General features: G+C 38.6%; 1 protein-coding gene across 1 annotated transcript in view; it reads left to right on the top strand.

The window, feature by feature from the left end:
* dnah2 (dynein, axonemal, heavy chain 2) overlaps positions 1 to 12,588 on the top strand; it is a 210,302-nt gene that overhangs the window by 60,232 nt on the left and 137,482 nt on the right. Inside the window, exons 17-21 of the mRNA XM_049482490.1 lie at positions 3,799 to 4,038; positions 4,350 to 4,538; positions 5,981 to 6,128; positions 9,293 to 9,485; positions 11,104 to 11,304. Coding sequence (XP_049338447.1) covers positions 3,799 to 4,038; positions 4,350 to 4,538; positions 5,981 to 6,128; positions 9,293 to 9,485; positions 11,104 to 11,304 — 971 coding nt within the window. The remainder of the gene's footprint in view (positions 1 to 3,798; positions 4,039 to 4,349; positions 4,539 to 5,980; positions 6,129 to 9,292; positions 9,486 to 11,103; positions 11,305 to 12,588) is intronic.

Here is a 12,588-nt window from a genome sequence, read left to right as displayed (position 1 = left end):
AAACTCTTGAAAATGGGCGTGATGAAAAGAAGTTACTTCAGAACTTCAGGCAGTCGTTATTCTAATTCCACTATCCATCTTTACATATCATTAATGCGTCTGTAATATTTCTGAACTTCACGCCACAATGCGTACGCAGTGTCATTGGCCGTGCCATCAAAAAGAGCAGAAACATATTAAGAGGAGATGAATGCCTGTTCTGGCTGGCTGTCCATCACTCAGCCTCTATATGAGGGAGCAATATATTATAAACTGGCAGTGGCCTGCAGTGATGTGGTAAACACACACACACACACACGCACAGGCATAGATGCACAGAAGCAGAGCAGGAGAGCCCCATCCTCTGTAATAAATGCCACACAGGCACGGCTCAGCATAAACAACCTCAGCATTCACAATGAGAGCCAGCCAGCCAGCCTTGGTGCAGTGCCACCACTATGGCCTGGCTGCTCTCTCTTGCTCTCTCACTCTCTCACTCTGTCTCTGTGTCAGTAAGAGGGAGAGCAAAAGCTGGGGGGGAAGATCAGGTTCACGTCAAAGTCAATGTCAGACATCGGTGGAGCCCAAAGTCAAGAGCTGGCAGCAGCTTTAGTGGCAGAGAAGCGAGGATAGCAGGAGCGGAGTACTGTTTCAACATATTTGAGCTGACACGCTGGAGAAGACATTTGGAAACCGACATGGTCACACAGACACACTCAGACTTTCACACAGATTCTCACTCTTATTTGTATAAACACACTTGTGGACACTTGTTTTTATACGTTTTAGGATGTAAGGCCAAACAGACCTCCTGTAAATGCCTTCCTATTAGTGAATAGACGTTTTGCAAGGAATTTATATATTTTCCCCTCTAAATTTAAAGATACATTTATGTTCTTTCCTACACAGAACCACCATTAAAAGAACCTACATACCAACAACTGCCTTTGAACATTTACATTCAAGATTACTAAATCCCCATTGCAAGTTAGGTGAATTATCAACATTTACAAACTCTCTACCATTTGCAATAACCCAATCAAACAATAGTAATTAAAATACTTTGCATTAATAGCACAAATGTAACATGTGCTTTCTCCAAATTCAACACGAAAAAGGAATGACCCACACTCTTCTTTTAGGACTTCTTATGAAACCAAGCTTTGCTAGACTTTAAGGTGTGCTTGGGATAGGTAACTGTCCTGTTGGATGCCCAAGCTTTAGTTTTTTTAAAGGACGCTTGGCCTTTTCATTCAGAATATGAAAAAATGGCACCCTGTCTAAAGCATGCAAGTGGCTCAATAAAGCCCTGGAACTAAATTTGCTTCCTCTGGCACTGCAAGCCTGCAGTCTATGCAGGGAAATATGGATTTGGTCATGTATCTAGGAGAAAACCTTGTGTCTTGTGTGAAGAAGGCATTGAAGGACAATGATCCCAAGCAGAGTCCACCAAGGCTTGGTTTCAGAAGAAGTCCTGGAAGATCCTAGCTTGGACGTCACAGACCATTAAGAAGTTAGTTTTTGGATTTGAAAGCAGTTGCAGCAGGTAAATGCAAGCCCATGAGGTAAATGAGCTGAAATTCAGTGGGCATAAGCATCTACTAAGTACTGAAGAGGCTTGTAATTAAGCAATTCTTAGGCACATTGTTGTTTTGAGATATTTAAATTGGTTTTGTTTGATTCGATCGTTTATGTATTTATCATGTGCATGTAGCTAATAAAAATGAAATTTAAGGTGTGAATTCAGTGTTGATAACTGCAAAATATAAATATAAATAAATACAAATATAAATAAAATATTTGCGTATAGTTTTGCCGTACTGTACCCTGAGTGTACATTTGTATAATGATAAATATGAATAAATAACTAAATAAGTGTTTTAAACCTAAATTATAAATCATTATAAATCTTTTATAGGGCATTATCATAGATATTAAGCCGTGTACATGTAATCTGTTTTTTGGAAGAAAAAAAAACTTATGTGAGGGGGATTTTAGGGGCCTTTTTAATGAATTGGATAATTGGTTCCTATCACCACCGATATGAATAATGCTTAGTCAGTAAGTATCTCTAAAAAGCAGGATTTTACATCAAACAACTGTAAAAGACTGTGTTTACCTCATTAAGATTTAATTATGCAGATATAAAATTATGGGATTTCCCTTTAAGCAACTAAATTAGCAACTATTTTTGATGGTCCAGACACCCAATTTTACCCATAAAAAGCTGTTTTTCTTATAAATTCAGACATTTTTGTCCATATAACGTACAAAAACAAACACTTTTATACACATATACACACACTACACAACACACGTTCTGCTTCTCCCTTTGAGGCTTATTCTATGCGGCGTTCTTTATCCTATGAAAGCCATGAAATCCAGATATAGGAGCTTGTGAGTGAGCAGTGAGTGAGAGGGAGATTACTCTCTGTATGATATGGGCCCGGCATCAGGGAAAAAAACCCTCCAAAAACCTCTGAACGTCGTCTCAGTAACGCCAGTGCTCCACGCGCTGAATGGGTAGCTGCAGCATGGGGAAAGTCTGATGCTTTAGGGATAAGGCCTGTCTGCTTTGATTCCAGGCTCAGCATGTGTGTGAGTGGAGGAGCTGGAAATGATATGCTTCCTGTGTAATGTGCTCAGTTAAATAAAGGAGACACGCTCTGCAGATAAATCCTCTAGGAAAGCTCCTGTAGAGAATTTCAATGTGGAGTCTGTCTTTCCTTCCCCACTCGCTCACCTGTTACTTTACAACCTCTCTCCTGCTCATCTCTTCTTTTTCCTTTTATTTTTTCTCATTCATTTATTTTCTCATATTCTCTTCTCTTATATTAACTATCTTCTTTTCTAACCTCTTTTTTATATATTTTTCTCTTCTGTTCTCTTCTTAAGTTTAATTATCTCTTCTTGTCTTCTATTTAATACAGTATTCTCTTTTCTTCTTTTCTCAACTTGACTCAGGTTTTCTTTTTTTCTTTTTGGCTCTTTTCTCCACTTCTCTTCTATTGTCTCCTCTTTCTATCTCTTCTCTTCTCTTTTTGACTTTTACCTTTGCTTTTATTAACTCTTACTCTCTTCTCGTCTCAATTTTTCATTTTCTGATCTTATTACTCCTTGTTTTAACATTTTAAATGCATTGTCCTTTCCCTGTCTCTTTGCTTTCAACTCTTTTCTTTTGTTCTCTTCTTAACTTTTCTATTTTTCAATTTCATTGCTGTTCTCTACTCTCCTCTGCTCTTCCCTCCTTTCCAATAATAATTTTCTCTTCTCTTCTCTTCTCTTCTCTTCTCTTCTCTTCTCTTTCTTTTCTTCTCTTCTCTTCTCTTCTCTTCTCTTTCTTTACTATGTATCTAAACCTATGAATCTTGTTTTCACCAGATTTGCAAAAGACTTATATTATAGCACTTCTCATCTTCTCATCTCTTCTCATCTCTGTTTCTTTATCTTATTTTTTTAACTCTTTTAAGCTTGTGTCTTCTCCCTTCTTATTTTCTCGCTTCTCACTTCTCTTCTCACTTCCCTCTTCTCTTCTCTTCTCTTCTCTTCTTTTTTTTCTTTTCTTTTCTATATTTGCAAAAGACTTAGCTTTAGAAAATGCGGCATCTTATCTCATTTTAATGTCCACATATTTTAAAAAAAAGAATGGGTTTTATAATATACTGTATTTAATATACAGGCAATGTATTCTAAAATACATTTTTGTGTGTAAACTTGCAGTTTAAAGATAGTTAAAATACATGTCCATATATATATATACATATTTAGTCTATATTGGAATGATGAGGGTATGTTAACTTCTATATATCCACTCCACAGGTGCAGCTAATAGTGGATGAATATAAGGCTGCTAATCTAGCTATCTCTAAGCACTGTGGGGAGATTAGCGAGCTGCTGCTGGTGCGTTTGGATGGAAGGACGGTCTACAGAGATTTGGAGTTTGAGGAAGATCAGCAGGCCCATCGACTGAGCCAGCTGCTCCGGATCAAAACTTCATACCAACACATCGTCAACACCATGAGCAGAGTTTATGAAACCTTCCACAATGATGGGCCAGAGGTGTGTGTGTGTGTGTGTGTGTGTGTGTGTTAGCATTATTTTAGGGAAACAACTTTGATCATGTAAGCAACTTTGTGTGCGTCATGGTTGTAAGCAGGTGAGTGTATGTGCAATTATGTGTTTGTTTGCAGGTGGCTTTAAGTGCATACTAAGAGCAGGTGCTGGGCCAGTCCTAGCATGAGTGTCAGTATTTGTTTGTGTGTGTGTGTGTGTGTGTGTGTGTGTCAGCCATGGTTTAGCATGGTGCAGGTTTTTGCATTAAAAGCAGGTGCTTGACATTGTGTCTGTGTGTGTGTGTGTGTGTGTTTCAGGTGCAGCAGCACTGGGTGTCGTACACTGAGAAGATGGATCTTATGCTAGAAGAAGCTTTGCGTCTAAACGTTAAATGGTCCCTACTGGAGCTCTCTAAAGCAATCAGTGGAGACAGCAAAAGTCCCCCCGATCCTTTATTCAAAGTACAGGTGGTTCTAAGACAGTATGGGCCAGGGTCAACTGCTCAGGTACACATGCAACACTCAAATATGTACACGCTGTGTATAAATATATATATATATATATATATATATATATATATATATATATATATATATAATGCAAATTAATTACGCCACCATATCTCAATCCCACCCAGCTATTAACTATTATCAACTCTGATCCAGACCATAGAAACCAACTACAGGTGTGAAAACACGCTTTTATACTCACAAATCAAGTTCTAATTCTGAAATCCTTACAACCAAACTAAAATGTTTAGGAATAAGTAAAAAATAGTTTCCTCTATCCAATTTGTCATGCATTTTTAATTCCAGCACCCCACGTTGGTTTTATCTTCCCTTAAACTTACAAGTATATACTAGTATTTTAATTGAGACCACTAATATAAATATAATTGCATTTTAGATTTCTTACATAAATTTTTTTATTTACATTTAAATATCCTCTATAAAAACTTTTGTGTTAAGAAAAACAAGTGCGATTAATTGCAGTTAATTACAGAATATTGTTGGGATTAATCAAATTAATTTTTTTAATCGATTGACACCACTAATATATATATATATATATATATATATGTCATCTTTATTATAATGCTGTAAGGTGCTTTCACATGGTAATTCTGACTCAGTCAGCCGCACACAAACACACACATACACACACACACACATTTCATGGTATATCTGAGTGTATCGCTGGTTGCAGACATAAACACTCCTCCTCATTTTTCCATGCCATATTTCTCAGCCACACTTACACAGATAAGCAAGCTTTCCTGAAAAGGTGGCCAGTGCTATGTTTACTTGACCATAACCCTGGTATTTAAAGGTCTGAGATGCATGCAAAGCCTCCATGCCCCTGGGGGTCAAAAAGCTGCTTTACTTACAAAACACAGAGAGCAAATAATGTCCTTGTCTCATATGTACAGATCTGCTGGCCGTGTAGTTTACATACACAGTTCGGACATTGCTATACATCAGCAAGAGGGCACAGGGAACACACCAGTCCCAATAAATCACACTGCCAGACAAGGCTGCTGCTGTTCCGTGCTGCAACGGCCCACATCAGCACTAACTGCACCATGCACACATGAGTGGAAATGTCAAACTCCGTATACCTCTCCCTCTAGGCCTGGATGTGTGTATTTGGTCAGAAAATAACATAGAAGAAATGCTTAGTCAGCGAAAGGAAGGGGGGTCGCGGGGGGAAGGAGAGAAAGAGTGAGTTTTCATCTGACTTCCTGGTCATTATTGACGTTATTTTAGGGTCAGTGGTTTGTTTTGGGCAGGGTTGACATGGGAGTGCCTGAGGCAGAACGCTCACAGAGCCGCGGGGAAATACATTACTGCAAGACTGCGCTGCTGGCTCACATAAAAGAGTACTTTAAAAATTGCAGCCTGCTAAGTGTGTGTATATGTGTGTGTGTGTGTGTGTGTGTCGTCTCCAGGTGGAGTTTTCCCCCACTCTGCAAAAACTAGCACAGATAGTGAACAGCATCAACTCTCAGCTCATCAGCACTATCTCGGTGTTCCAGCGGCTGCCCGACCTGCTCACGCGCAAGCGCTCTCAGAGGAAACCTGTCCACAACATCATCGGTACCCACACACACACACACACACACACACTCTTCCTTCATTCATGTCCATACTTCCCCTCCTCCTTGCTTCCATCCTTCCCCTATTTCTCTAGTCATCTCTCCTTTTCTGTATCCATCTAAGGCTTCATGAATGTAAATGCTCTTTAGTATAATCATTTTCTATATACTCTACCTTCCCTCTCCAGCTCATGCTTTAACCCTTTCATTCGTTCAGTTTTTACATCCCATACTTATACAATCCTAACTCATCTCCATGCCTCTCCTCTCTTTAACTCCATTTAAAAGTCAAAGGTTTGAAGGTGTTGCCTTGAAGTATATCACAGCATAGAAGGAAAATGCCTACTATAGTGCCATTCCAGACTTCCTTTTTTCCTTCTTTTCCTTACTAGTACTTGTATTGAACTGTATTACAGAGTTGTACTTTACACTGACAAAATGCAGTCAGCCACATGAAAAAAGCAATATGTACATTGGTAATGAATCATTACTCTAATGGTCAGCTTGAGATAGCCCACACCTGTAATAGTTATGAGGTGTTTTCTTGTACATTTGAGTGAAGCCTGATATTGGGAGTCAGATGAATGGGACATTCTTTTTCTCTCAAGTTGTACACCTGGAATACATCTCAGAAGGCAATACCACCCGCAGTGGACAGTGCAGTGAGTGGTAATGATCATTAACAATATAGAATAGAATCTAGCTAGAATTTTCCATATGAACAGACAGGTGACTCTGGCAGAATTCACATCTGTTTGTTAAGAAGACTTAGCTAATCAGCCAATCGTGTGTCAGCAGAGAATGTCCAGACTGGTTGGATCTGACAGAAAGGCTACAGTAACTTAGATAACCACTCTCTTTGACTATGCTGAGCAGAAAAGCATCTCAAAATGCACAACACGTCCAACCCCGAGGTGGTTCAGCTAAAGTACGTGTCCACAAGACCATGCCAGGTTCCACTTCTCCCAGCCAAGAACAGAAAGCTGAAGTATTGATCCCACGAAGTGTTGTTAAAGAGTTTATCCACCCTCAGTATCAGCGAGTCTCCAGCTTACTCAGCATGTTAAAAATGATGTTAGGAAATTGTGTGATATTAAGTGAGTGTCAGCATTTAAATTCAGTGTGAATGCAGAGAAAAATTCAAAACATCCAGCATAGGAATAAGCTGTAGTGCATCTAACTGTGCAGATATAGATTCAGCACAAACGCAGAGCTATCTGCCCGAAAGCTACAGAAAGGGAAGTAAATGGATTGCTGCAATTCTCAGAAACAACTGAAATCCAGGCCTGACGCTTTATCTTCTGTTCAGCGAGCTTACACTGAGCATCTGTGATCAACAAATCCTCAAAGACCCCAGCACATTTGTCAAGAAGCTCATTAAACTAACATTCCCAGCTTCATATAGTTGTCCTAATAGTGCGGGATGGCCATCTTTCAGGACCATTGGGACAGAATCTTTAGAGTGTTTTGGAGTTCGAGAGAATATAGCAGCACTTACAGTTGTAGTTCTCTGGCTTTGTCTACCTACTTAAAACAGGCCTGTAATATTACTAAAGGGCAGATTTAGCTAGTTGCAGAGTAAGAATAGTTAACTTACATTTTTAATCATACAATTTTTAATTTCAACAAATTTCACCTTATGAGTGCAAGTATGAGTAGCAACAAGCAATAAAACTGCTTCTGTGTCTTCTGGCTTTGATTGGTATTTTGTCCCTGGCATCTTAATCAGTTGCATAGATGGATATAACCACCCTCAACACCACCCCCACCCCCCAACTTGAGAGGTGGTGTATTGGAACTGTGTGTATTTGGAATACTGTGATAAATTCTTTCATTTTTGTTTACGCAGTACTCTAAACTCCTCAAAACTGCCTTAATTTGGCTTACTAAAGGTACTGCTTCATTCTTCCATATAATGAAAATTGGTTGTCAAATTCATCATTGTTTTAGTGGGCAACATATCATGATAATTTTGTTTCGTAAGATTACCTGTTAAGGGTAATCTTAAGGTTGGTGTTCCATCTAGAACGTTTGGGATGAGAACATCTAGCACTTCCTCGTTGGTCCCATATGATTACAAATCATGTTTAACATTCCCTCCCCCTTATATCACTTCAGCTGTACTCATGCATTTGTTGACAAGCTGGGAGGTATAGAACCCGCGCTGTATGTGAAAGAAGTGTGGAGACTGATGCAATCGAGTAATATAACAGGATTTTATGCAAACATAACTTACAGCCCCACTCGGTCCTTGCAAGCAGTCTTATGAATTATCAACCAAAGTTGGTAGCTTTGATAGTGTAGTAGCCAGCATTCCGTGACAGTGATAAATATGCCATTCTCCCATGTTACAAGTCAGTGGAGCATCAACATGATAGAAAAACAAATTTAAAGCACTTAGGATTCCTTTCATAATAACTATTTTATCAGTTTATTGTTCAGTAAGGCCTTAGTCATTTTTGCTTACCTTATTATCATTAATTATTGTGTTTCTTATTCAGGAGAGCCCATTAATGTGAATGAGTCAGTGTGTTTACTTTGTTTAGAACATTATTTTTATGTCATTTATGTAGGATATTTATTTTTTGTTATATTTTAGATTCAATTTGTAAATATTTATACATATATTTATCATATCATAATTAAATAATTTGCATCAAATGGTCTTCAAATGACAATACAGTCGTTTATCACAATTATTTTGAGGGCAGTTTATCATTCAAACAAATACAGTTATCATTACAGGCCTAGCTGTTATTTTAAAGTACAGTTGCTACATAATGTTGCTTGAATGCATTGTAAGGTGTGCCGCGGTTAAAGTGTGTAGCGACATAACAGCTAATTGTCTGTATCATTTCAACCTTTCAACTCAGTTTCACAGTAGTCCCAAAATAAAGACAGTTAAGTCTTCGAATGAGTTAGAGAGGTTAAAACCTAAACTTGCACAGCCAAAGCTAACTTCCTTGCATGATTTAGCAAACAAGATTTTGCACAGAAAAAAGTCTGAAGCATATCTTATGTCATATAAGCAGTGAGTAAATCCAGCGTGAGTGAAAGCTAGTTTATATTTAGCGTGGGCCTTTTGTTTCCATGCTCTGGATTTCAGTTGAAGTCTGCTGAGTGAAGGTTTGTTCTCTTTGTTTCTGTGTGTGTCTTCTATTATAGAGCAGGATGAAGAGATCTGTAAGATCCAGGCTGCGATAGCTGCAGGTATGACTGCAAACGCAAGTCACCTGCAGGCCTACCTGAAGACCTGGGACAAGCACCGTGAGATATGGGAGATAAACAAAGACTCCTTCATCCGACGCTACCAGCACCTCAACCCTCCTGTGTCGTCGTTCGATTCTGACATAGCCAGGTCTCTCCTTTTTTTATTTTTCTCCCTATTCTTCCTGTTTCTTTTTCTAGTCCTTTTTCTTTTTTAATCTTTTCGTTTAACTTTTAGGATTCTAAAGTTGTCTAAAGCATAAAAAAGTCATGTTTAATTCCATTATTTATTTATATATATATATAAATATATATAAAATAACATTAAATACTACTGTGTGATTCCTGTATTTACTTCAAAGGGTTATCTAGTTAGTGAGGGATATTGCCCAGCGTGTTTACGGCATAGCAAAGTGAATTAATGAGTGTGGGTCGGCAGCATCCGGCCAAAATTGTCCATGCAAACCGACAAGCAGTTTTGGCAGAAATCACATCCACGTTTAATGCAGGTGCCACATGTATGGAATGCCACATTCTTTAGCTTACATGGCTCATTATTTAAATATCTCTTTTTCCATTTTAATATAGTTATAAAATATGTTTAAATATTGAGACAGCATGTTTGGTTGTTTTCCCTTCTTAGTAACTATGCTGCATTCAGTGCAGGCTGAATAAGAATATCAGAATTGCTACAAATTTCACACAATCCAGCTACTACAGTATTATTAAAAATAATAATAAACAAAGTGTAATTATTGCTTCAAAAATTAAGCTAGGAGGCTATAAAATAGAAAAAATCATCCTGCAACAATCCAGAAACCTTAGAAATAAGAATACGAATTATTTAAAGAATGTGGTCCTGTTTAGATTATCTGTTCAAATTATATGATAATAGATTATTACCTGGAATTATGCTTACATTTAATTTACATTCTCTATATACAGCTATGACAAGACGCTACTGTCAAGAAGTGAAATATGTCTTGTGCAAAATGTTTTTTTTTTTACTTTGTGCAAAGCAAAGCTAATAATAATGTCTTCTAATCATAATACAATACAATGTGGCTTCTAATTAAATATAAACATGGTAACAAGTCTAATATTCAGACGTTCAACTCAAATGATACCATGCTTTTATTATCACTAATAATATTGGCGACTTCCAAAGGTTAACCCGTTTCTCTCGCACCTCTGATCGACTACATGGTAATGCTATTCTTAACTGCGGACCTACAACCAAGGTCTAGATCATTTGCTGCCCTTTTGCCCTATTGATATGAGTTAATAACACTTACATGAGGTTAGGAGTAGGTGGATGCCCTATAGATTTTTATGCACACTTTACCATGTAAGCAGGGTTGGTGAATATATTAGCACACTAAGCACATCAAGGAAGGTATGGATATTTGTCTGCTGAAAAGTGCAGGCTTAATGAGCGTGCTCAGGCATTAATTACCTCACGCTGTATTGAATCCGTGTTGCCTGTGCTGATGTACTTCTTTACCCTTTAAAACTGATCGGTATGATGAAAGATTGAGTTTACTCATCCCTTACATTGATGCGTTCTGCCTCGTCACAGGCAAACAGGCTTCGTACACAAACGACTACATTTTCATAAAGAGTCTTTTTTTCTTCTGCGTGTTTTAATGCTGTTGTCACACATTTGCAGCTTAGACACATTCACACTTACAAATTGCCCATGAGTTTTCTTTTTTTTTTCCCTCAACCTTCTCTATCTGTTTCTCTCCCTTCCATATCTCTCTCTGCAGGTACTCTGAGGTGGCAAATAATGTGCAGAAGGAGGAGACGGTGCTGAGTGTGCAGTTTGTGTTGCTGGACTGCTCGCCTCTGAAATTCTCTCTGGTGCAGCACTGTAATGAGTGGCAGGGCAAGTTCACACAGCTGCTCAGCCTTATGGCCAGCACCAGACTCAAAGAGCTGCACTCCTTCCTGCAGGACAATGCACATAGGTGTGTGTGCGTGTGTGTTTGTGTGTTTTGTGCTTAGCATTCAAAGATCATTATAAATGATTCATCTATTGAACGTTTGATTAATTATGTAATTGTTCTGCTGTTTCTGTATGATGAATGATAGTTTTCTGTTTCTGTTGCTATACAATAGAAGCCTTAGCACCCCCTAATGCTTCCTTTAGTGTATTGAAATTTATCAAAATGACTGTGTTTATCACATAGACTGTGTATAGCTAGACCGAGCATTGTCTCTCAAAAGTGAAGCCACCACAATTTGGGCGCCCCCTGCTGTTCGGTTGCAGAAAGCTGTGTAACTCCACCCATCCCCATAGATTTTAATGGCAAAACAGACAACTTTCAATCACGTTTTTTTTTTTCCAAAATACTGTAATTATACCTCCATTATTTAAATGCAGCAGCTAGTGTAACCTCTGCTTATATTGTAACATTTTTATATCCCCACAGAATTCGTTTTTTAAAAAGTTATTCAGCTCTATTCAAAAAGGTGTGGTTATTGTAAAAAGGCTGGGTTACACCTAGCCGGGGTGGGACCAATGACTGTATGGGTGGGACCATAAACTGTATATAGCTGTATAGTTACTATGTGAGCTCTGTGGAGACAGTCCTCAGGGGCGGGGTTATTTAAATGAGTAGGCTGTCTCTCCACAGTCTTTCTTCCTCCTCTGGTCTCTACTGCGCAGACTCTGGTTTCAGGATCGCCAACATGGCGGAAGATTTTGGCTTCATTTTCATTGAATGAATAGGAACGGCGACACGGCGTCCATCTTTTTTACAGTCTATGGTTTATTACATGAATGTTATATTGTACAGAAATAGTGCTGCCTTAACTGATAACAGCTGACCAGAAGGTCACCAGTTCAATGCCCAGAACAGACAGGCACAAAGAGGTAGAGGTACACTAGAGAAAGACATTGAACCCCCAGATGCTTCCCAGACACTGTAGCTTAGGCCACCCACCAGTCTGAGCATTTACCGTAAGCAGTGCTCACTGTTTACCTAGTCTGGCTGTGTGTAATCATACATACACTGCAATGATGGGTTAAAGGTGGATATCCAAATTGTCTGTGTGCAGCACAAACTGTGGTTGAGTGGTTCTTCCTTCGTTTTCTCCCTTCTTTCTTCATAGGCACCCACACTAAAAAAAGTCTGAATGGTGATATTTGCACTTGGGACAGTCTGGGAATAAGGGTTTGATCCCCGCTCTGGTCCCTGTATGTGAGGAGTTTGGTGTATTCTTCCCATATTTATACATGTTTCCTCCAG

Source organism: Astyanax mexicanus, chromosome 8 (assembly GCF_023375975.1).
Source record: "Astyanax mexicanus isolate ESR-SI-001 chromosome 8, AstMex3_surface, whole genome shotgun sequence".
NCBI classification, from domain to species: Eukaryota; Metazoa; Chordata; class Actinopteri; order Characiformes; family Acestrorhamphidae; genus Astyanax; species Astyanax mexicanus.
The sequence above is the reverse complement of the archived record's forward strand: the minus strand, read 5'-3'. Positions and strand labels throughout refer to the sequence as shown.